Genomic DNA, 27,888 nt, shown 5'->3' with positions numbered 1-27,888 from the left:
AGTGGTCTGGATCTTTGATTTTCTACACATTGAAAAAATCATCAGAATGTATGGTAATATAGCCCTAGCAAAAGGAAAAGTTGTGACCTCCAGAGTCTGAAATTTGTCAGGTATGCCATTGTTTTGAGACTAACAAAGATGGTTCAAAGCAAAAACTGTGGTCTAGGCAATATGATGTAACTTGACATGCTAAAATGAAAACTCATTGGACATCCATCTCTGGGGAGAATTGTCTTGTGGAGAGAGTTGAAGTTCAGTCTCAAATAGTCCTTCTTCTTTGTTCCATTGAGTTTAGTAGAAATAATGAGTAGAAGGGATAGCTCAGGGTAAATCCTTCAAGGTAGTAGCAGGATAAGGAAGGTTGAGTCCTCAGGTTTGGGTGGTAGCAGGAAAGTAGTGGGAGGATGGGATTTTGAGTTGGTGTGAAAACATAAAAAAAGAAATCAAAAGCAATGCTAGTTTATAAAGCAGTAATTACAATTTTCAAAATGTTTTGTAATTAATGTAAATATTCGTTTTGCCACTATCCCTATTTACTTAGATCATGAATGTTTGTTTGTTTGGTCTAAATGTATGAGCAACATAAAATTGCATCAAGAAATACAAACAAGCAGTAGTGGGAAGCAGAGAGTCTGTTTACATACAAGTCTGTTTATATACATCAAACGTTATTGAAAGCAAATTATAGGTTTCACATTTTTCTTAGAATTTTTCATATTAGCACATTTTTTCATGTGACTTAGATTTCAAATCTTGAATGGTAGCCAGATTTCGACTTCAGAAGAAAAAGCCAAAATGTGTTTCATGGGGAATATAGTATAAGTGTCACATTAAAACACACTAAAAAAAGATATAAAATAGATAAGCAAAGTTTCCTTCGGCACTTGTGTCCCGAAATAATTTGCTATTTAATTCTACCCACCTCCTTGCTATGATACCACTTTCTGAGAGGTCAACAGTAGAGCGGTAGGAGTCATATGTCATCTGGAAGCGCACACTTGAGGGCAGCACCATAGGTAAGAAAGAAAAATCTAAGAAACAATAAGTAGGTGGAATCGATCAATGAAATATATTGCTTATACATAAAAGGGTATGCTTGTAAGGCATAAGGCACTTTGATCTGCCTGTAATGTATTAGCCACCCACATGCCCTTTTGGTGTTTGTATGGACTAGAAATTGCAGGCTGATTACCTGCCACTCAAAGATCTCACCAAGTGCTGCATTGTTCATTTATGAAGGAAAATTAAGAATGGAAAATAACAAAGAAATTAAATAGGCAGGTCTTCATCATGGTAATTTAAAATCAATCTCCCCCAAAGGTCATTACAAACATCCATGGAGTCATTGAAAGCCTTCATACATGTTCTATAACCCTTACACAGTAACATATTATAGTGGACTGCTCATTAATCGCTCTCAGTAATTCACATATACTACCTGCATGTATAAAATGTGTTTCTATTGATTCATATAGCTTGGACATGTTTCTGCCATACATAGCTATAATAGGTACTAGTTTGTTAGTCAAAAAACTGTCATCTTCAAAAAATAAGAGGTCATAATTGTCGATGAATCATATCACTAAAGGCAGAAACATTTCAATTTATTAAAAAAACGTATTATAAACATAGCGAATATTTTCTAGCTGTTGAGACAAAGCAGATCAAAATACTCTATATTTAAAGTGGCTGCTGGATATGCAGTACTGACGATAATCTAACTTACTTCTCTTCACCTGCTCAGTACTAAATTAAGGATTCTTGCGTCTGACAAAATTAATGAGGAGCTACATGGTGGAACATACAATTATAGATTAATGCTCACATACATCCACACACTACAATGTTGTGTACATACCTATCCTGTGCAGCTATCATAGAACTAATCATAGAATCACTCTCAGTTCCTCTGTTTAGTTCAGTCCATCTGGAAAACCGGTGTTTAATATGAGTATATGTCACTCATCACATTGCCTCAAAACCAGGTCCATTGTTAGTCACAGAAGCAGAGTGGCAGGTTACTGTATGATTGAAAATAACTATTTCCTGATAAACTAAATGGATCTAGATTCACAAAATGCAGCCAACAACACAAAAACATGCCTCTCCCTAATTAGATATGTAAGAAAGTTTTTGTTGGGCCCCGGAAAAACATTTTTGTAAGTCCTTTCTTTGGTGTCCAATCAATAGTGAGGCTCAGCATTATGAACCCATGTTCTTGGGGGAAAGAAAAAAAACAGTATTTGGTGACATCTAGAAGTGTTACTGTGTTAGCTGGACTAAGACAGAAGATGTGAGCCTTCAGTTCTAATGTTTAACAATCATTGGCAAAGCCAATAGGTCTGGCTTTCCCCAGTCAAAGCACATACTCCTGGCTCTCAACATGTGGGTGGAGCCAAAGCCCTACCCCTGGTGATTCTCACATAATTGCCTGTAGACAGCTGCGCTATCAAGCATGACCATAAAACCATGTTATCACAGGACAGCAGGGCCTCAACCTGTTTGAGAACTGTAGCAAAAAATACCATCTACCCACCCCTTGCTACGGCCATGTACTTACACAGGGAACATTTAGATGTCACATTTCTCTGAATTACTAATATTTAAAAATGAACTGTCAGTCTACAATTAATTTTAATATAATACATGGGATTCTGTAATCCCTGAGTAAACGGCAGCCACTAATATCTTTATAATCAGTGACTTGTGATGCACCAAGTCACCAAATATAAAGAAAATATGTTAGACCTCGACTATTATAAGGTTATTACAGTTGAGTTCTGACATCACAATGCCTACTGCCAGAGCCAGCAGCTGAGGTGACAGACAGGTCAGGTCACAGAGCTTAATAAAAGCAGCTGTTTAAAGCAACATACGGATTGTTGCTTTTCTTTCTTCTGCTATATTTTATTAGCTCACAGTGCTAGTCAGAGGCAAACTGTTTATTTTTTGCACTTCTTTGACAGAGAAAAGCTATAATCTTTCTGCATGTTTCTACACTTCTGAGCTACTACAGCTTTTTTTAAACTCACTTGTATCTTCTGTTTGCAACACATATCTAACAGGTTTTAGATGTGTTCAGTTTTGCACTAGAGGTTTTATTTTTATTCTTCATGTTTGGAAACATGCTCGCTCTTTCATATGAAAGTGCTACACACCAAGGTTTTAATTGGCTTGTGGGAAGGGTGATTGTGTGACCATGTATTATATGGGATAAAGTACCCCTGGCGTACATGATAAGGATATTGCAAGTCACCTCTGCATTCATTGACCTTTGAAAGGAACTCATTATTGAACTCCTCCGTTACCTGCAATGTCCTTATAATGTACAGCAGGGGTACTTTATCCCTAATACAATGTTTAGTTGTGTAAAATTATACATGCATGATAATATTAAAATTAGGAAAATAATGATGAAGAACTAACAATACCGAGGCAATACTTGTTGTCAACTAGAAATTACCAACATTTTACAAATAACTGAAAGCACATTGTATACCTGCCCCAACACACATTAACTATTTGTTTAATCTAACACAGAAAGCTGCAAGGATTAGAAACTGTGACCAGTTAAATCAGCTCCTACCATGTCCGTCTGCCAAGAAGTGTCCTAACTATGCACACACTTAAATTATTTCTTAGGATATTGACTTCAGCATTTAGCACACGTTCATAAAACAATATACCAAACATATTTACAGATATATATTCACCGAAGGACTCACTTATTCGTGCAAAAGACGTGGTGTTTCTTTACAATTTAAAGATGTTATTGCTGGTGCTTAGAAGCATGGATTAAATAAACAATTGTGAGTTATATTTGAGGCTGCATGCTACAAAGCTTCAATACTGCTCTAAATAAATATCACGGCTACACTACAATCCAAACAAAGACATGGAGGCAGATATGAAGAGAATGAGATCAATTCCAGTCTTTCTTCCATCTCCTAAACAGAATATGTAGTGCAAGTAGGCAAACAACCCGTTTTGACAAAAAAAAATGACCTAGTATTCTTTCATTAAAACTCCTTTTTAAGCCCCAACAAGCAAATGAAAAAAAATCCTTTTTCTTACAATGCATGCCAACATTATACAAATATACCCGGGGGACAGCAGGCATCCAGAAGAAGTGTTGAATGTGCTTCAAACTGGTTCATTTCCACAAATTCTGTCAGTGCATCGAGGTCATTTCTATCAAGCGGTGAGCATGCACACCTTGCCCATAGGATAGGGTACTACTTTAACAGATATGGAAGCCTGCAGTACACTCTCACAGAGAGAAACTAAAGTCGCAATAATGAGGTGCATGCAATGAAGCACACATGCAGATGACTCCTGATTTTGTTTTATAACAGGTTGCATGACATAGGTGTTCTAATGGGACAGTGGCCACCTCTACCTGTGTTATTTCCTAATCTGGGTAAAGGCCCCAGAGTTTAAGAAAAATATGGGCCTGATTAGGATGGCGGTCTGACTTATGTCCGACCACCACCCTGGTGGGAAACTGGACCACCCGACAAGCTGTCAGCGCTCCCGCACCATGAATCACAATGCGACTGCCTTCAAGGCGGTCAAAAAGTGTATATTTTGTACTGCTGCGGGTGCTGTGTGCTCCAGCACACGCCGCAGTACAAAATAAGCACCCCGTGCATATCCCTGCACTATGTGGCAGGCACCATGCGGCGCTTGCCACATGGTGCAGGGATATGTTGGGGGGCACCTCAGGGACCATGGTGAAGGGCCAGGGAAGTAGGGGGGCCCACTACGGGCCCCAGTGTCCCTTTCTGCCCGCCTTTTCATGGCAGGTAAACTACCATGAAAAGGCCGGCAGGAAGGGGACTTTGGAATCTCTATGGCAGTGCCCGGTAGGCACTACCACTGTTGTAGGGATACAAGTCCCTCTGACAGACTGATGGGCTCCTTCACCCCGTCGAGTCCGTGGCAGTCGGTCTCTCTGACCACCCAATATTCGCCTGCCATCCTAATGTGGCGGGCGGAAATCAGTATTACGATGGTAGTGGGACCGCCACCAACAGGCTGTCAGTGGCGGTCCCACCATCATCGTAATCAGGCCCTATATCTCTAAAATGACATCAAGGTTGTGAACCTCCTTTAGGGGCAACATAGCTTTGTACATTATTTGACAATGTAGATAATGATACATTTCTCAACTGAAAAAACTGCATGAATACTAATACATGAAGAATCTGATTTAGAGTTTGACAGGCAGGCTAATCCTTCACAGATGTGACAAAGTACTCTGTCTCACACATTCTATTTAGAGTTGGGTGGACCATCAGCTTTCTATCCTTGGCTCAAACAATGAAAAGCTTACTTTGCCGGCCTACTAGAGTGAATAACCACCATGAAAATATTCCCTTGGTATGGTGGTGGTCATTAGTTATTTGTTTTTCAAAAGCAAGATCTCACTTTCGAAGTGTATTTTTGAAAAACAAAAGGTTTGGTGGATGGCTGTCAAAACCAATGGTAGTCATCCACCTAACATTTGGTACCTTCAGAGGATCTGGTGGTTCTTCTCAAATTACGGAGCTCACCACTGGGTCGGTGGGGATCTCTAAATATGGCAGTCTTCAGTCCATCAGTGTGGCAGACATAGGGGGTCATTATGAGTTTGGTGTTCGATCGGACTGCCAAACCCCCGGTGGCGGTGCAGCTACCGCAGAACCGGCGGTCCAACCACAGTATTACAAGTTTGGTGGTTGGATCACCATAGGACTGCTGCTACTGCTAGGGATCTGTGATCCCTGGCGGTCTTGTAGCGGTATGAGGCTGGCAATATGCTGACAGTGCCGCTGCAGCATCTCCAAGCATATTATGAGTTTCCTCCCAGCTACAGTTCTCATGGTGGTGAGCCTACCATGAAAGTGTGGCAGTGAGGAAACTAAGGGGGCCCCAAAGGGGCCCCTGTTGCCTCTGGGCCAGGGTATGCATGCAGGGGGGCACATGGTGTGACCCTCTGTCTGTATGCACCCCCTTTTCTAGCATAGCATGGACTTCACAGTCAATGCCGTGCTGGAACTCGCTGTGGCGGTCCCACAGTGCTGTCTTTCTAAGGCTCACATATAAGCCATTGAAAGGCACCACCATGATCCAATTGCCGCAGGACTACCCGACCTGTATTCCAATCAGAATATGGAAGGCGACCAGACTACGGATTTGGTGGTCTTGAAGCTGGACCCAGGTGTGGCGGCCCGCTACAAGACCCCCAAACTCATAATCAGGCCCATGATGTCCTCCTCTAACCTGATGGACACAGTAATGGCTTTCATAGTCCAAATCAGGCCCAAACTTTTGTTAAGTTACTGATTGACAGAAACAACATTTAGAACCTCAATACAAGTTCAGGGCTAGATTCTAACCCCTGTGTAAACACATATTTAGACATAGATTGGAATTACAAGGCATGTGATAGTTATCACACTTCCACATGTTTCCCCTGATAGATTTGGCAGGTCAAACCAGCCAAAATTCATCAGGAGTAAAAAGCCTCTAAAAAAGGCAAAACATGTGAAATGTGTTGTGGTAAATACCGATTCAGCATGTTATGCCTCATTTACAAGTTTAAAACTTTACATATGAGGAATTTAACACGTGGCAAATATGTCACCCTGGGGTAATGGTATTTACCACGTGTTGTAAATACCTCACCCTATCGTAATGAGGGCCTTAAACACATAACCCAATAAACCATACATTATGACCAGAGAGAGGGAGGCAAGATTAAATAACAAGAGAGATTGTCAATAACAGCAGAATTGAAGATTATATAAATATTTGGCATGCTTTAAAACTTAAGGACCTCCCATTCCTGTTCAAGTGAAATTGCTGCATCATTAGTTTATTGTGAATTCTGCACTCGCATCTGCTGCTGGAGTGCTGCATTCTCCTGTGCATTTGTGAATGAGACATCAGTATTTATTGATCATAAAAAAATCTTTATGAAGCGCTCACTAAAGGAGTTCATAATAAACATTACTAACAATTACACTACAGTATGAGCAAATTGTCCTACCTTGCCAAAGCTTCCTTTACCAATTGCCCGAAGTATCTGGAAATGGTCCAAATTTACTAGAAAACAAAATAAAAACACAAATATTTTACCTCAGAGTCCAATAAAGATGTACTTTTACACGTTTTCATGTACGGAACATTTTCAGTGGAATTCGAGTTATGCAATACAAACTTTGTGATGTAAAGTGTAATTGGGTGATTGTTTAACACTGAAAACAAGAAGCAAGTGGTAACTATGACAGATCTCTTATGTAACGGGCAGGACAGGGCTTCTGAAAGCAGTGATGAGTGGACTCTTATTGTCCTTTCCTGACCATTAAACAATTGTTGGTCATGAATGTGGACCTCCACTTTTGCAGTAGTACACACTGCAGCCTCGATTGTAAACTATATTAAATAAGCTCCCAACTGTTAACACCTACTTTTGGAGAAAATTGAAACATTTGGGGAATCCCCAAGGATTTTCAGGAGTGCTTCAGGACAGCTGGGATAGCTGTGACTTATCATGAGCATTCATGAGAATTTACACAGCTAAAAACAACAAGTACTACATTTATATTCAAGTAAATGAATTGCAAAAAATAGTTTCTTTTCATGGGACTAATGTTTTTTGCAATTCCAAAAACCCATTCCCTCGACGATTACTTTGCTATCTTAAAAAGAAATTGTTCATTCAAGTGAATGGGTTCATGTCATTTATATGGGAGAGCAAACATTCAATAATTTCTAGCATAAAGCGCTGCATCCCTATGAGTGAAGGGATGGTGTCTGACAAACTTTTGGCACCCTCTATCATTCTCCAATAACTGCAATCGCTGCCATACATTTTCAAATAAGTGCTATTCCTATTACTAAGATGTCGAAACTTTTAGACCTAAAAGTTTTTGAGATAAGCTTAACAGCCTCAAATTTTCCCAGCAAAAGTGAATTTCCAATGCTACGTGCCCTCTGCAAGGGTTAAGTGAAGCAAATTCATCTTTCTGTATGGTCACTTGCCTGATTTTTTGCCTTTTTCTGGACCCTACGTTTGCTGGTATTGGTACTCTGAACATCATAACACTACTATTCAGTGCCTCAGTGTGTGCGTGTTAAAGCCCTAAAAAAGTATTGGTAAAATTGATTTCACCTAACTGGTTCATTTAACTTTTCTGTAAGGTCATACTACAGGGTGCAGCAAATGCACTAATGACATGAAAGTTAAATGACATGTGGGATGCATTGTGTATTTACACTACCTACGTATACACAAAGGAAGAATGCCTTTGCCATATAGGAATACATATTTTTATATATATCTAAGTTGCTAATAAGGTCTACATTGAAAGCTTTAAACTATATAGACAGTAGTGCACTATATACTTAAAAAGTGTGACCTCACAATAACTGAATGCCTAAAAGTTACATAGGCCTATGTTCGTTAGAATATTTAATCCAACATCTCTGCTTGAAAAAATACTAGAAAAAGTATTCAAATATACTTGCCACTTAGTTTTCAAAATCTGAATTAATTGTGAAAGAGTTAAAGGCCCTGGCTCCCAAGAAAATGGCCTCTCTTTCGGCCCAGGAAAAACAGGTTGGTGTTAACAGCTAACAACGTAGGGCTTAGCTATCCAAGAATGTACAGGAACAGGTGGTGGTAGCCTTAGCGCTAATTCACTTAATGTTTCCATGGAGGATTTCCCAATTCATTCTCAGGATTCTCCTAGACAGCCCGATCCAATCACAGTGGGAAAAGAAGGGGAGGACTAGTTGGGACCCTGTCAGGTGGGAAGATAGATAGTCTATACATGGAAGAAGCTAGGAAGCTGGACAGACTTTCCCAGTGGTAGAAGGTCTCTACCATAATGAAAGAGGGGATCCTGTGTAATCTTTGAGCAAGGAAATGAGGAAGTCCTGCAAAAGGGGTTGGGGTTGATGAGAAAATAGTTAGGTTTGTGTGGCAACATTTCTACAATCACTTGACCACCTCCCTCCTCAGAACATTCCTGGACCAGGAAAGACTCCACTTGAAGAAGAAATCCCTGTAGGAAGAACACTCCTGACTCCTGCTTGGAGAAATCGACTCACATAAGGACTCAAGTATTCCTGACTTCTCCTAGAAATCAAAGAATGCAATACTTTCCAGGGGTCAAGTGGTTGGCCTCCTGTTTGTCTGCTTCAGGGCAACAACTGAAGAACTCTTGAATCCAAGAGGGTCCAGCTGATCACTTCAGCACCAAGGACAGGGCACTACAGGAGACCTGCTGGAGAAAGACCTTGTTCCTAGAGGCCCACCCTAATTAGCTATGGACGGCAGGACTGACCAGTAGGAGCGTTGCCAGCAGAGTGAATTTCAGGACATTATCGTAAAGTAATCTGGCCTTTCTGAAGCTCTGCTCAACTACAGCTTCCTTACTTACAAAAAACAATGGGGAGACCCTGTGTCCCTCAGAACCTGGGTATGAAACAACAAAGCTACAGTGGTTCTGTCGGGTATGTGACCGATTTCTTCAAAGAATTATTATTTTCAACAGTAGACAATAGGAACACATGTGGAAACCACTTCATGTATACCGAATTCAATCAGGATATTTATTTAAACTAAATTTATCAGGCTGTCAACAAACACAGTGACAAATAGTGGAGTGAAATAAGTGCTCAGTGACTGTTGTGAAGTGAAAGCAATATATACAGATTTGAATAAAATATGTTCAGGTATTTACAAAAGAGATTCCAATTTGATGCAAAGGAGGTCAGTACATATATAATCAATGTCTCTGGTAGTGCGTCAAAATGCATTATATTCAGAGTCCAGAGACTCAATAATACTGATCCAACAAGTTAAAAACGCCGACGTTTCAACCCTGACGACAGGTTATTTCATAGGTGTCATGGTGGGTCTTGCTCAAGGCTATAGAGTAGGTGTGGACAGCCTGGAAGTAAGGAAATAGTGTCAGGGCATGTTTTCCAAATACAATTGTATGGTGTGAAACAAATGTGTCACCAAAGGTGAAACACTCACCAAATGCTGAAGTCTGAAATTCTCAGACGCAGTCTTCTTCCCGAATCAAAAGAGTATCTAAAATCAGTAGCGAAGGATTAATCATCCCATATAGTACATCCTATGTTCATGAGTTTAAAGTGTATTAAGCACAATCAGGTCTTACCTGTTGTGAATCAGATGCCAGTATGGTCTTGCTTGGTATCTCGAGACTGGACAATAAATTAGCCCTTATTCTATTTAGAGGCATGTGATTTCTGAAATGGAGAAATTGAATGCAGAAGTAATCATCCGCGATGGCGGTGTTTACATGTATCTATTGACATCAAATTGAGCCCCCACTGTGCACCTCCACTCCGAAGGTTACATCCAAGAAGTTGATCCCTGTCTTGTCATAAGTCATCGTGAATTGAATGTCAGTGGACCTGTTGTTGATCCATTGTTCGAAGTCTCTCAGGGTTGCCTCTGATCCTGTCCAAATCATAATTACGTCATCTATATAACGCTTCCAGATAGTGATCAATATCTGGATAGCTTCCTTCAACCATGGGTGACCGAGACAAGGTCCTATGTAAGGGACACGATGCACATAATCCAATTACTGGAGGGACAACCTTTGGATACAGAGACACAACTTATGGTCACCTTGGACATATCATCCCTTTACACCAGCATCCCACAGGAACAGGCGATGATGGTTGTAAAAGAAACACTGGAGAAACGCCCTAAGCCACACTGGGTACCCACTGATTTCCTGATTTCTCTCTTGAACATTGCAATGAAGAGGAATTTTTTCATCTTTCTCAACCAACACTATTATCAGTGCAAAGGTGTTGCAATAGGGGCTGGATTCGCGCCGAGTCTAGCGAATGTGTTCATGGACTCCTATGAGGATCAACATCTCTATAGCCAAGACAATCCTTACATAAATCAGATCTCTATCTGGAAGCGTTATATAGATGACGTAATTATGATTTGCAGTGGTTAAGTGAGTCTGCACACCTTGATGTGTTTCAAACGTGTGGATGCTCTATAACAATCTTATAGTGTTTTAAGCGTGCTTTCACATGAAGGGGTGTGAGTCTACATCCCTGAGTGTAACATGAAAAAAGAGAGGTTCTGGAAAACCAGAGCCTGTGTGAATCACAGCTAAGACCAAAGGTCTCAATTTACGTAAAACAAAGTATTTAGCAAATGTTAATTTACATAGAACGAAAACATAGCATGATTTTGTGTTCCAAAAACAGTACCACCATGATTGTTTAGAAACAAAATTATATTGTTTACTTTATGATTCAAGCTATTTAGTATGCATTTAAAGTTTCACATCACCTATAACAATGCATAGCCATTCAAATCAAAGAGAGTAAATAAACATACAATATTGCGTTAAAAATCCCAATGCATTTCGGGTAATACCTAACCCTTCGTCAGGGGATAAATGCGTTCAACATTGACAATAAACAGTTTACGAAATTTCTTGTGTTCAATTCTTCTTGACCTCCATACGGAACTACAACAAAAGTCACATGTGTGCTGTTAGCCATGTTGTGATAACATTTAAATATTATAGAATTTGCACTCGAAACAAAAAAAAGCAAAAATTAAGAGAAGACAGGAAGACCTATAAAAAGATTCCCGTTTGGTGGTGGAGTTCAAAGAAAAAAAATATTAAATGAAGTGTCACCCAAAAGTGAAAACGTGAAAGTATGTTGCAAGCTTACCGAGAATATCGGCGTTGCCTAGTGTTGAAAAAAGGTCTCTGGGCAGTTGATAACTAACCGTCTGAAAAAGGATATATTTTATTAAAATGCCGGTTGCGTGTAACATAATGCGTTACTGCAAGTAAAACTGAATTCGCTTCGTGCTTTGTAAACTCACCCTCCTCGAATATTAGATGTCGAGAGCGGTGTCCACTGCTCCGATAGTAAGAGGAAATGCCGTGCCTGTAATGGAAGCAGCCAGAGAGGTTACTCTCGGTTGCTATACTGAAAGGAAATTGAACGGTTTCAGTATTTCTACTCCGCGATTAACGGATCGCGTCTTACCTTCTATTCAAATCCGTGTGTGTTCAAAAAAGCTTCCAAACTTCTCCCGCTGAGATTTGGCGCATGCATGTGTTCTGAAACTGAAGGGCTTAAAAAGTGAAGAAGGGTCTAGGGAAGTGGTAATGGAAAGAGGACTGTGGAATGAGTAAAAGCAACGAAGTAGAGATAAAATTAAGTGAATCTGAGTGGATGTGACTGCTAGAGCCACTGTGTATGAGTTCCAAAAATAATGCTCTTGATTAAAAACTTCTAGACTGCCAATTCACAAGAAATGTAAGAGTCTATGTATGAAGAAAGGTTCGAGAAAACAAGTGAGAGTGGATATGAGCCTCCACGAGAGAAAAAAACTTAATTGCGAGTGCAAATCCTTTACAAATAAACATTATATCAAAGCCTAAATAAAGCATAATAATTCATAATGGTCATTTAGACCACCCGGACTCACTGTTCCTAAGAATTTTATCCAATGTGTTTCTCTACGTGCAAGGACATTGTTCATGTCCGAATCAGTGTGTACGTGAAGACGTTCTAAAATTGTGAAGCGTAGTTGTGGAATGGTGTGAGATGTGTTCACCCAATGTGTGACCAGGGAGGATGTCAAATTGCTGTTACGGATCCTACTCTTGTGTTCAATGATCCTGGTTTTAATTTTTCGGCTTGTCTTCCCTACATATACAAGGCCACACGGGCACTTGATGGCATAAATGACCCATTCTGTGTTACAGTCTGAGGTATGTTGAAGTTTAATGCCTTTGCCTGTGTGAGGGTGTGTGAACACGTTTCCTGTAATTACATTGCTGCATTGCCCGCAGTTGTAACATTTTCTCATACCCACGTTATTTGATATTGCGGGACGAGTGTGACTTTTGAGGAGATCCCTCAAATTCTTTGGTCTAGTATGTGCAAAAAGAGGGGGATCCTTAAACAAATCTTGAAAATCAGGCTCCTGATCAATTATATCCCAGCGTTTGCGAATGAACGATTTGATCTGTGTAGCTTGAGTTGAATGTTTTAGTACAAAAACTTCTTGTTTAGAAGAGGTTTTAGGGGTACTCAGAAGTAAATCATCTCGTCTTTTTCGTGCTACCTGATTCTCTGCTTCCTTAAGAATGTCTTCTGGATACCCTCTCATTTTGTATCTCTCAAGTTGCTGTGTGATATCAATATCACACTGATGTTGGTCCGAGGTGATTCTTTTGATTCTGGTAAGCTGAGATACAGGTAAGTGCTTCTTGAGGGAATACGGATGGGCACTCGAGAAGTGAAGTGCATTGTTTACATCTGTGGGTTTTCTATACACCATTGTTGATAGACCGCGTGTGGATTTATGTATCTCTATATCGAGAAAATGAATTTTCTCCAATTGGATGTCATGGGTAAACTTGATCCTCGGGTTGCATTGGTTCAATTCAACAATGCATTGTTCCAAAGCTGTCCTGGATCCTTTCCATATGATGAGAATATCATCAATATATCTTAAGAAAAGCAGCAGGTTAGATTGCCATACTGGGTTTTGCAGGATATGTTGATGTTCAAAGTGGGCCATAAAGGTATTGGCATAGGCCGGCGCCCCTGGAAAACCCATAGATGTTCCAGTAATCTGTAGGTAGTATTTGTCCATCCATGAAAAGTAACTGTGATACAGTGAGAAGTGTAAAAGCTCCAATAGAAAAATGCTTTTGTCTTTAGACTGTGATGAGTGAAGAAGTCTCCATTCTACTGCCTCGAGTCCTTCATTGTGAGCAATAGAGGTGTAGAGTGCCACTACGTCAATTGTACAAAGTAAGAAGTCAGTGTTAAGATGAGGTATGATAGCTTCCAATTTCAAAAGACAATCAGTAGTATCCCTGACATATGTTTGCCAAGATTGAACCAACGGTTGCAAGTGATAATCCAGATAGCGTCCTATCGGCTCATGCAGCGATCCACAGCCCGCCACAATTGGTCTGAAGGGTGGGTTCTGTCTGTTTTTGTGTATTTTTGGAAGCATGTATATATGCGGGACTTTAGGTGTAGATTGACATAGGAATTTCTTGGTGTTGGCATCAATATTGCCATCATCTAGACCTTTCTGTAGAATAGTGTTGAGTATTTTTAGAAATTCTTTGGTAGGGTCTTGATCCATAAGAATGTACGTGAGTGCATCTCTCACATGTTCATTAACGCTTTTTATGTAGAAATCTGTGTCCAGGATTACCAGGGCTCCCCCTTTATCGGCTGGTTGAAATGTGATAGAGGTGTCTTGACGTAGGGCATTTAAAATGCGTGATTCGTTGATTGAGAGGTTGGAGTGGTTTGGTTTCTTGTATGAAATGGATTCAAGGTCTTTTCTAACCAACATCTCAAAGGTGTCAAGGGTTTTATGCGACACGGGAGACATGTATCTGCTCTTAGGACGAAATTGTTGTTCTGTCGCATAAAACCCTTGACACCTTTGAGATGTTGGTTAGAAAAGACCTTGAATCCATTTCATACAAGAAACCAAACCACTCCAACCTCTCAATCAACGAATCACGCATTTTAAATGCCCTACGTCAAGACACCTCTATCACATTTCAACCAGCCGATAAAGGGGGAGCCCTGGTAATCCTGGACACAGATTTCTACATAAAAAGCGTTAATGAACATGTGAGAGATGCACTCACGTACATTCTTATGGATCAAGACCCTACCAAAGAATTTCTAAAAATACTCAACACTATTCTACAGAAAGGTCTAGATGATGGCAACATTGATGCCAACACCAAGAAATTCCTATGTCAATCTACACCTAAAGTCCCGCATATATACATGCTTCCAAAAATACACAAAAACAGACAGAACCCACCCTTCAGACCAATTGTGGCGGGCTGTGGATCGCTGCATGAGCCGATAGGACGCTATCTGGATTATCACTTGCAACCGTTGGTTCAATCTTGGCAAACATATGTCAGGGATACTACTGATTGTCTTTTGAAATTGGAAGCTATCATACCTCATCTTAACACTGACTTCTTACTTTGTACAATTGACGTAGTGGCACTCTACACCTCTATTGCTCACAATGAAGGACTCGAGGCAGTAGAATGGAGACTTCTTCACTCATCACAGTCTAAAGACAAAAGCATTTTTCTATTGGAGCTTTTACACTTCTCACTGTATCACAGTTACTTTTCATGGATGGACAAATACTACCTACAGATTACTGGAACATCTATGGGTTTTCCAGGGGCGCCGGCCTATGCCAATACCTTTATGGCCCACTTTGAACATCAACATATCCTGCAAAACCCAGTATGGCAATCTAACCTGCTGCTTTTCTTAAGATATATTGATGATATTCTCATCATATGGAAAGGATCCAGGACAGCTTTGGAACAATGCATTGTTGAATTGAACCAATGCAACCCGAGGATCAAGTTTACCCATGACATCCAATTGGAGAAAATTCATTTTCTCGATATAGAGATACATAAATCCACACGCGGTCTATCAACAATGGTGTATAGAAAACCCACAGATGTAAACAATGCACTTCACTTCTCGAGTGCCCATCCGTATTCCCTCAAGAAGCACTTACCTGTATCTCAGCTTACCAGAATCAAAAGAATCACCTCGGACCAACATCAGTGTGATATTGATATCACACAGCAACTTGAGAGATACAAAATGAGAGGGTATCCAGAAGACATTCTTAAGGAAGCAGAGAATCAGGTAGCACGAAAAAGACGAGATGATTTACTTCTGAGTACCCCTAAAACCTCTTCTAAACGAGAAGTTTTTGTACTAAAACATTCAACTCAAGCTACACAGATCAAATCGTTCATTCGCAAACGCTGGGATATAATTGATCAGGAGCCTGATTTTCAAGATTTGTTTAAGGATCCCCCTCTTTTTGCACATACTAGACCAAAGAATTTGAGGGATCTCCTCAAAAGTCACACTCGTCCCGCAATATCAAATAACGTGGGTATGAGAAAATGTTACAACTGCGGGCAATGCAGCAATGTAATTACAGGAAACGTGTTCACACACCCTCACACAGGCAAAGGCATTAAACTTCAACATACCTCAGACTGTAACACAGAATGGGTCATTTATGCCATCAAGTGCCCGTGTGGCCTTGTATATGTAGGGAAGACAAGCCGAAAAATTAAAACCAGGATCATTGAACACAAGAGTAGGATCCGTAACAGCAATTTGACATCCTCCCTGGTCACACATTGGGTGAACACATCTCACACCATTCCACAACTACGCTTCACAATTTTAGAACGTCTTCACGTACACACTGATTCGGACATGAACAATGTCCTTGCACGTAGAGAAACACATTGGATAAAATTCTTAGGAACAGTGAGTCCGGGTGGTCTAAATGACCATTATGAATTATTATGCTTTATTTAGGCTTTGATATAATGTTTATTTGTAAAGGATTTGCACTCGCAATTAAGTTTTTTTCTCTCGTGGAGGCTCATATCCACTCTCACTTGTTTTCTCGAACCTTTCTTCATACATAGACTCTTACATTTCTTGTGAATTGGCAGTCTAGAAGTTTTTAATCAAGAGCATTATTTTTGGAACTCATACACAGTGGCTCTAGCAGTCACATCCACTCAGATTCACTTAATTTTATCTCTACTTCGTTGCTTTTACTCATTCCACAGTCCTCTTTCCATTACCACTTCCCTAGACCCTTCTTCACTTTTTAAGCCCTTCAGTTTCAGAACACACGCATGCGCCAAATCTCAGCGGGAGAAGTTTGGAAGCTTTTTTGAACACACACGGATTTGAATAGAAGGTAAGACGCGATCCGTTAATCGCGGAGTAGAAATACTGAAACCGTTCAATTTCCTTTCAGTATAGCAACCGAGAGTAACCTCTCTGGCTGCTTCCATTACAGGCACGGCATTTCCTCTTACTATCGGAGCAGTGGACACCGCTCTCGACATCTAATATTCGAGGAGGGTGAGTTTACAAAGCACGAAGCGAATTCAGTTTTACTTGCAGTAACGCATTATGTTACACGCAACCGGCATTTTAATAAAATATATCCTTTTTCAGACGGTTAGTTATCAACTGCCCAGAGACCTTTTTTCAACACTAGGCAACGCCGATATTCTCGGTAAGCTTGCAACATACTTTCACGTTTTCACTTTTGGGTGACACTTCATTTAATATTTTTTTTCTTTGAACTCCACCACCAAACGGGAATCTTTTTATAGGTCTTCCTGTCTTCTCTTAATTTTTGCTTTTTTTTGTTTCGAGTGCAAATTCTATAATATTTAAATGTTATCACAACATGGCTAACAGCACACATGTGACTTTTGTTGTAGTTCCGTATGGAGGTCAAGAAGAATTGAACACAAGAAATTTCGTAAACTGTTTATTGTCAATGTTGAACGCATTTATCCCCTGACGAAGGGTTAGGTATTACCCGAAATGCATTGGGATTTTTAACGCAATATTGTATGTTTATTTACTCTCTTTGATTTGAATGGCTATGCATTGTTATAGGTGATGTGAAACTTTAAATGCATACTAAATAGCTTGAATCATAAAGTAAACAATATAATTTTGTTTCTAAACAATCATGGTGGTACTGTTTTTGGAACACAAAATCATGCTATGTTTTCGTTCTATGTAAATTAACATTTGCTAAATACTTTGTTTTACGTAAATTGAGACCTTTGGTCTTAGCTGTGATTCACACAGGCTCTGGTTTTCCAGAACCTCTCTTTTTTCGTAATTATGATTTGGACAGGATCAGAGGCAACCCTGAGAGACTTCGAACAATGGATCAATAACAGGTCCACTGACATTCAATTCACGATGACTTATGGCAAGACAGAGATCAACTTCTTGGATGTAACCTTCGGAGTGGAGGAGGGAATACTCTACACTGATATGTATAGGAAACCAACTGAGAGAAATACCCTGTTTAAATACGATTCCAACCATCCAAGAAGTCTGAGAGATAACCTGCCCTTCGGGCAATTCCTCAGGTTGCAGAGGAACTGTGCCAGGAGATCTGATTTCTTTAAGGAGACAAAGATTCTAACAGATCGTCTAAGGGAAAGAGGCTACCCACTGGGACTCCTCAAAAAGGCCAAGAAGCGGGCATGGTATTGCCCTTGCGAATCCTTACTACAGGTGAAACCGAAAACTGCCACACAGGAGAACATTGTGTGTGTCACCACCTTCAACCCAAGAAGCAACGAAATCAAAAAGATAGTTAAAAAGTATTGGAATTTGGTCATGAGTGAGTTGGGCACCACGGATGCACCAATCTTTGCTTTCAAGAGAGGAAAAAACATTAAAGACTCTCTTGTTTAGGCATATCTGGAACCATCTAAACCATTAGACATTAGGAGTCAGCTCAACCTACCACCATTATTTGGCCATCATAGATGTGGTAGCTGTAAAGCTTGTCCCCAGACAATTGAAGGCTCTTCTTTCACATACCAGACTAGGACCTACAACCTTCCAATCTACACAAACTGTAACAGCATTAATGTCATTTATGAAATCCAATGCCCCTGTGACAAACTGTATATTGGTCACACAACACAGAAGGTAAAAACTAGGGTGCTCCAACATATGAGCAGTCAGATGCAGAGTACAGGGTGCACCACTAGTAGAGCACTTCAGAGAAATGGGACACAAACCAGATAGCCTCAGATGGTGGGTAATAGAGAAGATACAACCACACCCAAGGGGCGGATCAGTGGCCATGTCCCTAAATTTGAAGGAAAGTAGGTGGACACATGTTCTGAAGACTATTGAAGATGGACTCAATGAACAGGAAGAATCTTTCAGACAGGTGGGATTGTTGACATATTGACATTTTGAGACCCTTCCTTAACATGATATCCCCTGTACGTGCTCATATCATAGACGAAGTGGGTGCCCTTTATATCCATTGCAGTTGATTATGCATGCCGTTTTACATTAGGCATGTGAGTTTAGATATTTACATACACATTGCCTCACTCACCACATAAATTGTTAATTTATTTGTGGGAATTTAAAATTTATTTGTGATGACACCTCCCATTACAAGGCATTGACTACAATCACCGTTGAGCTGAGTCCTGTTAAAATCTTGTGCTCTACTTAAAAATATGTATCAATGTCGCTATGTTTATATTCTGTACTGCAATTCAAATGTATTCACCGTTGAACTGAAACAAAAAATGTTGTTGCTCTCCATAACAGAGATATATATCAATGTTGCTATGTTTGTAATCTTTTGCAATCCAAATATTATGTATTTTTATGAAGCGCGGTATGGTCTATAGGCTTCCCAATTTCCAGAATCGTGTTCCTTTTCTTCCCATTTGTATAAGTATTCTACAGGCAGAATACACACACTCTGTAATTTCTTCTACTATGAGAGGCCGCTATGCTTGTAATTCAGAACCCATGGTTACGCACTGTCATGAGGCGTCTTCACTTTGATAGGCTCCTCTTTGCTCCGTCATCGGCGGCTCCGCGGCACACGCGAGCACGTCACATGCTAGCACTACTTTAAATAACCCGCGGTTGTCAGTCTCGTTCAAGACTGTCTCCATGGAGGACGTGCCATTAAGTGAGTAAACTGTGGAACAACTTGGTTCATATTTAGTTAAGCGCGCTTTATAGATAGATGCAATTCCCGCAATGTTAGACCACGTTTTTAAATAGTGGAGCGCTTCGCACACCATTGAATGTCTTTTTCTAGCCGATTGTTGAACCTCGCAATTAGTCATGCGATACGTGTTCTCTGCACAGCTATAAATTCTCTTCCACGTGAATAAGACGCTTTGAATAGACGAGCACTTCACACTTTTCAATGACCTTTTCCTAGCTAATTGAGACCATTTAGTCAAGCGACATGCGTTGGTTCTCTGCACCGCCATAATCTTCTTGCCCGTGAACCCCCTTGGTTTGAATCTCTCACGTAATTCTTACTGTTAGCCTAAGAATCGTACGTCCGTTTACCTAGGCAGCATGCGGACCTCGCGCTTAATGTGTGATCATTCACGCACCGTGCACAGTGGGGGCTCAATTGGATGTCAATATATACATGTAAACACTGCCATCGGGGATGATTACTTCTCCATTCAATTTCTCCATTTCAGAAATCGCACGCCTCTAAATAGAATAAGGGCTAATTTATTGTCCAGTCTCCAGTTACCAAGCAAGACCATACTGGCATCTGATTCACAACAGTCAAGACCTGATTGTGCTTAATACACTTTAAACTCATGAACATAGGATGTACTATATGGGATGATTAATCCTTCGCTACTGATTTTAGATACTCTTCGGATTCGGGAAGAAGAGTGCGTCTGAGAATTTCAGACTTCAGCATTTGGTGAGTGTTTCACCTTTGGTGACACATTCATTTCACACCATACAATTGTATTTGGAACACATGCCCTGACACTATTTCCTTACTTCCAGGCTGTCCACAACTACACTATAGCCTTGAGGAAGACCCGCCATGACACCTATGAAATAACCTGTCGTCAGGGTCGAAACATCGGTGTTATTAACTTGTTGGATCAGTATTATTGAGTCTCTGGACTCTGAATATAATGCATTTTGGCGCACTACCAGAGACATTGATTATATATGTACTGACCTCCTTTGCAAACAAATTGGAATCTCTTTTGTGAATACCTGTACATATTTTATTCAAATCTGTATATATTGCTTTCACTTCACAACAGTCACTGAGCACTTATTTCACTGCACTATTTGTCACTGTGTTTGGTGACAGCCTGATAAATTTAGTTTAAATAAATATCCTGATTGAATTCGGTATACATGAAGTGGTTTCCGCATGTGTTCCTATTGTCTACTGTTGAAAATAATAATTCTGTGAAGAAATCGGTCATAACTACAGCTTCCAGCATTGCTTTGCTAGATGAGTCTGAAAGTAAAACCTTGTACTGTGGCGAGGCTGCAAACTATATAAACAGTCAAACACCCTTGGAGGCCACAAAATCCAGCTTTGAGGCCATACAATCCAGCTTTGTTCAGAGTGAAGCTTTTGGTACAAAACTCTTGCTTAAGAGGGAGTTTTATGGTTATGTATCAAAGTCTTGGCCTGTTCCAAGACTGTTGGTGTCCACAGGCTTAGACCTAGCCAAATGGGAAGATTTTGACTTCCATCTCAAGACTAAGGGCCTGATTTTGAATTTCACAGATGGTACTCCAGCTGTTAGTGTAGCGATGGACATTACCTCTGCCATCCTGGCAGACTACCGTCTGTCAAATTTAGAGATGACCGCCAACCCATTGGTCATCTCTCTACAGAAAAAGGAGTTCCTTTCAATGAACAAAAGGTTTGGTTGAAGACCACTGTTAGAAATGGGGTATCTAGTTGGCAGAGGTGTACACCTTGTCCGCAAAGGGAGCCCTATTCTAGTCAGGGTAAGCTAGATACACAATAAGAGATAACCTGTTGTCGGAAAGTGGGTTATTGGTAGGTGTAAGTATGCACTTACCACTAGTAATAAGGCCACCAACATGGTATAGGGTCCAGTAAAGGTCTCAGTAAATTAGCCCCTTGCTCAACCCTTGGTAGCTGACACTGAGCAGTCAGGCCTGACTTAGGAGACAGGAGTGTAAAGCACCAATACATCAAATAAGTAAGACATAAAACACAATAAAAATCCCACACCAGTTTATAACAATAGGAAATATTTTTTATGAACAAATAGACACCAAAATTATAATAATCCAATGTAGGGAACGGGAGATATGAATTTTTGAAGATTATCCACTTTATAGTGCTTAAAAACCTATAGCGCCACTCTGGGACATCTGGTCACGCTTGACCAGAAAAAAGTGAAAGTTTGAGGTCAACTGCAATGGTGCCCTGGTTGGATAAACTAAGCTGGAGGCCACGGTCAAAATTTTACTTTCACACATAGAGCCTGATTACGAGTCTCAGCGGTGAGGGAGTGGGCGGGCCGCCACCAACCCTATGCCGAAGACCGACAGAAATTGTGCTGTTAACCCAGGCCTGGACGATCGTTGTTATCAGTTCATTCGCACTGTAGTCGACGGATTGTGAGGGACGGCGGACATCCTATAATCCATTTCCCTCATTGCAATACTGGTACCTTTCAGTGTACATTATGTGAACTTCGTTCTCTACTGGCCATCCGACTGGACCTACTCAAGGGACCTCTCCTAGGATTCCGGTCTACAGAGCAGTTAGCTTGTTTACTTTGGTCACCCATATAGGACGCATTCTCCTGGAAGAAGATCTGTGGCTAGATTTTGATCCTTGCATACACCAATACCTTCTGATCTCTCACGTTTTTAGTGCCCTGAAGAAGGTGTGACCTATTAGTAAGGTCAAATACCAAAACACACATCTGCGCACTTAGATGAGACCACCTTAAATTTTAAAAAGGGAAAATGTACAAGCCGCACTATGTAGCTAGTATTTATACTGTTAGACAGAACCTAATTTCTCTTTTCATTTATAATGTGATTTAACAGCTTCACTGTTAGTAATTGTTCTCTAGGGATTTGATATTAATGTAAGAAAGTAAGACTACTCCAACTTGATATATAAGAATACATAAGAAAATGTGTTATGTTAGATTGAGGATGGGCTCTCCAAAGGAGTCTATTTCTCTGTGTTATTTTGAAGATGTGTTCATTGTTTTTGGTATGAATATGGTCTTGGTGTTTCTGATATTTTTGTCTTGATTAGTTTATTCACTTTATGGCTCCTCCAGCATCCTGAGTTTATCTTAATAGGCTCAGTTTGATCATTTTTTGATATGAACAAAAGCAATAAATAAGAAATGTAATTTCTGTTTATGTTTTAGGATTCAATGCAAATGTATACTATTGGACCTAAGTTTTTGTATCTCTACCTATAGTAATTTTTGTGTGCGGAATCGTTACTAGGCGCATGCTTGTGACTCGTCTGAGCCCTCCAGAGAGATGAGATTTTTCCGTTATTCAAAGTATCTTGCAGACAGGATAACTCTTTTTTGAATATACAACTTAAAAGTGGTCTGACTGATGGGTGGCATGGCGGTCCCACAGCAGTGCCTCTTTCAAAAGCACTGCAATGGGAATACCACACACTTTTTGTGCACGGCATGGACTGCTGTGCATGAACGGGGTGCATGCACACAGGGGGGCACAACTGCATCCACATGGCATGAGGTACTTTGTTGCCTCTTGCCATGCTTTCATAGTGGTAGAACCGCCATGAAAACCGTGGCAGAGATAAAACTCGTAATAAGCTTGGCAGGACTGCAGTGGTCCCACCACGCATATTGTGGCCTCAAGGCCGCCACGCCACCGCCAGGGAACATAGGTTCCCTGGCGGTGACAGTCCCATGGTGGTCCAACTGTTCAAGTCATAATGGGGTGGTCGGAACACTTGCGCAGCGGTGGCTGGACCACCTCCACTGCGCCACCATGAATCTGGCAGTCCTTGAGCCGCCAGACTCATAATTGGGTCATTAGAAACCCTTCTGGAGCTTTTTCTTCTGATGTCGCTCGACCCTCCACAGTAGGCCGGATTTGGTGAGGGTTTGTCGGCTTGACTTTCTGCGGGTCCTGGTCAAATCCTGGAAGTCTGGCGCATCGAAGCTGTCAGCAGGACAACCTGAAATCCTGGTCAGGTCACGGTTGAAGATAGTCAGCTTGACTCTCGATGTTGGGTCGGTCACCTCATGGAGATTTTTCACAAAAGTTCTCCAAACTTCAGAAAGTGCATTTTGTGGGTCTCCTCACAGGTTTTAAGTGTCCGAATCACTAATCCAAAGGTTTGGAATCTCCTAGTTGGTCTCTGGCATTTCCTTAAAAATAAAAATCATTGCAAAGGGGTTTGTCGACAAAGTCTCACTGACCGCGAGTATCGGAACGGAGTCATTGCCTCTTCTGATCCTCACATCAGGTCTCCATTATCAACGCTTTCTCCTCCGTCCAAGGTACTTTTTCAGTGTGACCTGTGTCAGTCCCGTAGCCGCTATGCGATCAATCGCGGTTGACCTGAACTTTGCATTTACCCCGGTCTATCATGACCAGATGTCCCCGGTTGGTGTTTTATGACTCTAGGCACTATATTTTCATTTAATTTCTAAAAATTCATAACTCCACTTCCACCTATTGGATTTTTGTTGTTTTGGGCTTGTTTTACTCAAACAGTTCGTATTTATTTTTTTAACCCTAAGTGGAGCATTTTTGTGGTGTTTTCATTGTGTTACTGTGTGTGCTGCACATATATTTTACACACTGCCTCTTTAGATCAGCCTGATTACTCTGGGCCAAATTACCAGAGAGTGAGCACAGGCATTAGAAAGTCATACTTTTGCCCTGTTCGCCCCCATCTTTTGCTGAATGGTACTGATGGTAACTGACTCTGATGTACTCTGGGCTCTGCTAACCAGGCCCAGTGCTATGTTTAAAAAAGTACATGTAATTGGGCACACTTTCAATTGACAATGAAGGACCCTATGAGTCCCTAGTAGATAATAGAGCCAGGGATTGCAATCTACCTATAAGTTCTTAGTATATATTTGGGCATTGAGATTTTGATGCCCAGCAGATGTTCTGTACTTGCATGTGTTACATCTCACAAGTTATATTGTCAGGACCTATAAGTCCCTATTATATATTAAGGGACTAGGGGGTTAAATCCACCTATAAGTCCCTAGTATAGAACAGGGCATGGAAGTTTACAAGCCAATCAGATTTCCTTCACTTGCATGTGTGCACTTTTAAAGGCAGCCCGACTTTGCAGATTGTCTTTAAAAGTAAATTGTTTGCAAATTCGTCTTTGGTGGTATGGGCACTTTAAAAGTGATAATTTATCTTATCGTTACATATTAGGCACCCCCAAGGTCTCCCCATAGGACCTTATAGAAGATGTTTTATACGCGCTAGAGAGGAACAAACTGCCCATTTCATCTTTCCCCATTGTAGATACTTAGCTCCATAGGCTAACATTGCAATATTCTATTTAGGTGTAACTATTGCTAGGAAAGGAGTGAAATATAATTCAAGGACTTAAAAGATTGGTATTGATAAAGTCAACAACTTGTCTCTGTTGAATTTATCATAACTAGTACAGAACAGACATTATAGAACCTTCTCTTGTGGAAGTCGAAATCCAACCTTCTAGTGGTGTCTGTTGATTGGTCAGCCTTCACAGGCTTAGCCAGGCTGCTTTGATTAGGTGATAAGTAGCCTCGCTGGAAAAGAGGTTATCTGATGGAGAGAGCTATAAAGCAGAGGAGGTTAGGTCATAAAGAGGAGGCTGGGAAAATCAAGCTGAGCTCAAAAAGAGAGCAAATAAGTAAGGAAGCGAGGCGTACCTACCCTCACATCCTGTGCCCCTAGACAGATGGCAGGCTTAGGACAGATATTTGCATAAGTTAGGGGGAGGAGACCTAATGGAAATGAGCCACACAGTGGGTTGGTTTAGCCAGCACTTACTCCTCTGGAGGAAAATAATTCATGTTGGATTTTGGAAGTGCAGTGCTTTGTGGGACAAGAAGATGTCACACTTTGAAGGAAGTTGTCATGCTTTTCAGTGACACCCAGCATCTCATTGGGCAGACGTGCCCCACCTGCTTGTTGCCCCAAAACACTGAATAAATATGTGAGAGCTGTATATAGAAGAAGGACTACCCGAATGGAATTTTGATCTGCACCCAAAGGCCTGAACTCTGAATGACTGCGCCTGCTGCACAATCTGGTACTACAGCTTTGGGGGTGGTGCCTTGCTTCAAGAAGGATTAAGGAGTGGACTCCCTGCAAGCTGCAGGTTAACCACCTGGATCATCTCCACCAATAGTCCCCATCCTAGAGTCCGTCCAGTGGACTTTTAAGGATTCAAGAAAAATAAATAACAACAGTGGAATACCCTTCACCATCTAAGCCCAGCATTTTCAACTTAGACACTACTCCACTCCAAACAAACCAAAAACAAAAAGAATCATTAAAATAACAACTCAAAACACCGGGGTACATTACCAAAAAAACGAGGAAAAAACTAAAGTAGGATTTCTCCATTAAAAAGCTTGTGCTTTAAACCCACGTTATATATTCCAAAGGAAACCTATACCTTATAACAGAAAGTAGTGACAACACCTTCAAGCAATCCACTTCCTAATCTTAGTGTAGGTGGTCATTTGTCCACAAATCACAAGTCCATCATCCAAGCTAGTGGATAGATACAATGATGGGGAAGGGTTTTCTTTCCTCTTTTGTTATTTATTTTTCTGTACACTGGTGTTTTGGGTTGTGTTGGTCCCACTTGCCTGCTTTTTTTATTGATTTGGGAATCGTTTTTGGAAGAAAATATTTTTGGCACAGCTGTCTAAGCTCCACTTTACTTACCACTTTATACTTGTCATCCAGTGTACATCTGAGGATTGATTGCCCAACACTTGTGTATACGTGGTAAGGATTTGAGAAAGGCTATCCATCACAGTGTTTAGAACATATATTTAAGTAATGTAGTTTGAGGTGTCATACATGCTGAACCACTGGTTTCTATGTATTTTATGTTCTTTGGGTTTGTCTGGGTCTGTTTTCTCTTTTTAATTCTGCACTACATGCAATATTTATCATTGGTTGTTTTGTATTTATTTTTGTCTCTTTTTTTGTCTACTGTATGCCCTTGCACTTTTTCAGTAGAAGTTTATTGCTAAGTAAGCATTTTATACGATTACTGCTAATACGTATTAATATAGTTGCCATAATTGTGCTAACAGTCTTTCATTAAGCACTACACTTCTATATAAAGGTTATGTTATTTCATTCAGTATAAAGTAATTATTTGTGCAGTTTAGATCTCTAGCCCAATCCCTGTATATGTGATACACATTTCGTGACAATCAATCGTATGTGGTGTGAGTGTTTATGGTATTGACATATGTTATTTATATGTTTGCAGCCCTGAGGAAGCTTTTTTGTTAAGGTGAAATGAGTTGACTGTGTGTGTGTGCACTTTGTAAACGTCATAAAGACCTAGAAGTCATAAGGACCTACTAGATTGATTGTGTTCCTTGAAAGTAGTTGTGTCCTTTGCTGCCTCTCGTTCATATGTTTATAGTTTATTTAGTCCTTTGAGTGCTATGAAAATAGAATCGATTGTGAAACTGAAGTAAATGTTAATCTCGATGAAGCAGCTATAAGCCTGCTATCAACATTGACAAATGATTGGCATCTGATACATGTCTATCAGTCTGAGTAAGGTAACAACTATTTGAGTGGGCTGAATGGTTGTGTTAAAGTTGGATGAAATACTATGTAACTTTAATTTTGTCACTGTTCAGTATGTCTTTGAGATGTGCAGAAAGAATGGGGAATAACCTGCAGAGCAATCAAAACATTATGTTTTCTTGTAACTTTCACCTTGAAGGTATTAGCGCCAAGTTCAATCTGACATCAAGATATCCTACCTTACATAAATTGACAAGGTGACCTCCCTTTTTTATACATTTTTAGACCTGCCCGTTCTTCTGTTCCTTACCTAAGTGGGTGCTCCTTCAGTAATTGTGGCTATCCGGTGCTTATTGTCTATTTTGTATTGTCAATTTCTGATTGTTGTGTATGTATATAGTCTATTCTATAATCATATAGCATAATGTTGTATCATATCGGTTAAATGGTTATATTTTGGCTAATGATAAATCTTAGAAAGTGTCTTGCATGCCTACCTTTATTATGTACTTTTATACATGCAGTGTTCCGTCTGTGCTAAATGTTGACATCCTTATGTAATTATGTTTCAATCACACCAACTTGATAATATAAATCGCTGTGGCTGTAACCCAAAGGTTAAGCTATAAGCAATAGGGTTGTAATTTAGCA

At 40.4% G+C, this 27,888-nt stretch overlaps 1 protein-coding gene across 1 annotated transcript in view; it reads right to left on the bottom strand.

Moving 5' to 3' along the window:
* STK32C (serine/threonine kinase 32C) overlaps window positions 1-27,888 on the bottom strand; it is a 1,482,079-nt gene that overhangs the window by 783,998 nt on the left and 670,193 nt on the right. The window contains exon 2 of the mRNA XM_085606199.1: window positions 7,034-7,089. Within this exon, the coding sequence (XP_085462325.1) occupies window positions 7,034-7,089 (56 nt within the window). The remainder of the gene's footprint in view (window positions 1-7,033; window positions 7,090-27,888) is intronic.

The sequence above is a fragment of the Triturus cristatus genome, chromosome 1_2 (assembly GCF_964204655.1).
Source record: "Triturus cristatus chromosome 1_2, aTriCri1.1, whole genome shotgun sequence".
Taxonomy (NCBI): Eukaryota; Metazoa; Chordata; class Amphibia; order Caudata; family Salamandridae; genus Triturus; species Triturus cristatus.
The sequence above is the reverse complement of the archived record's forward strand: the minus strand, read 5'-3'. Positions and strand labels throughout refer to the sequence as shown.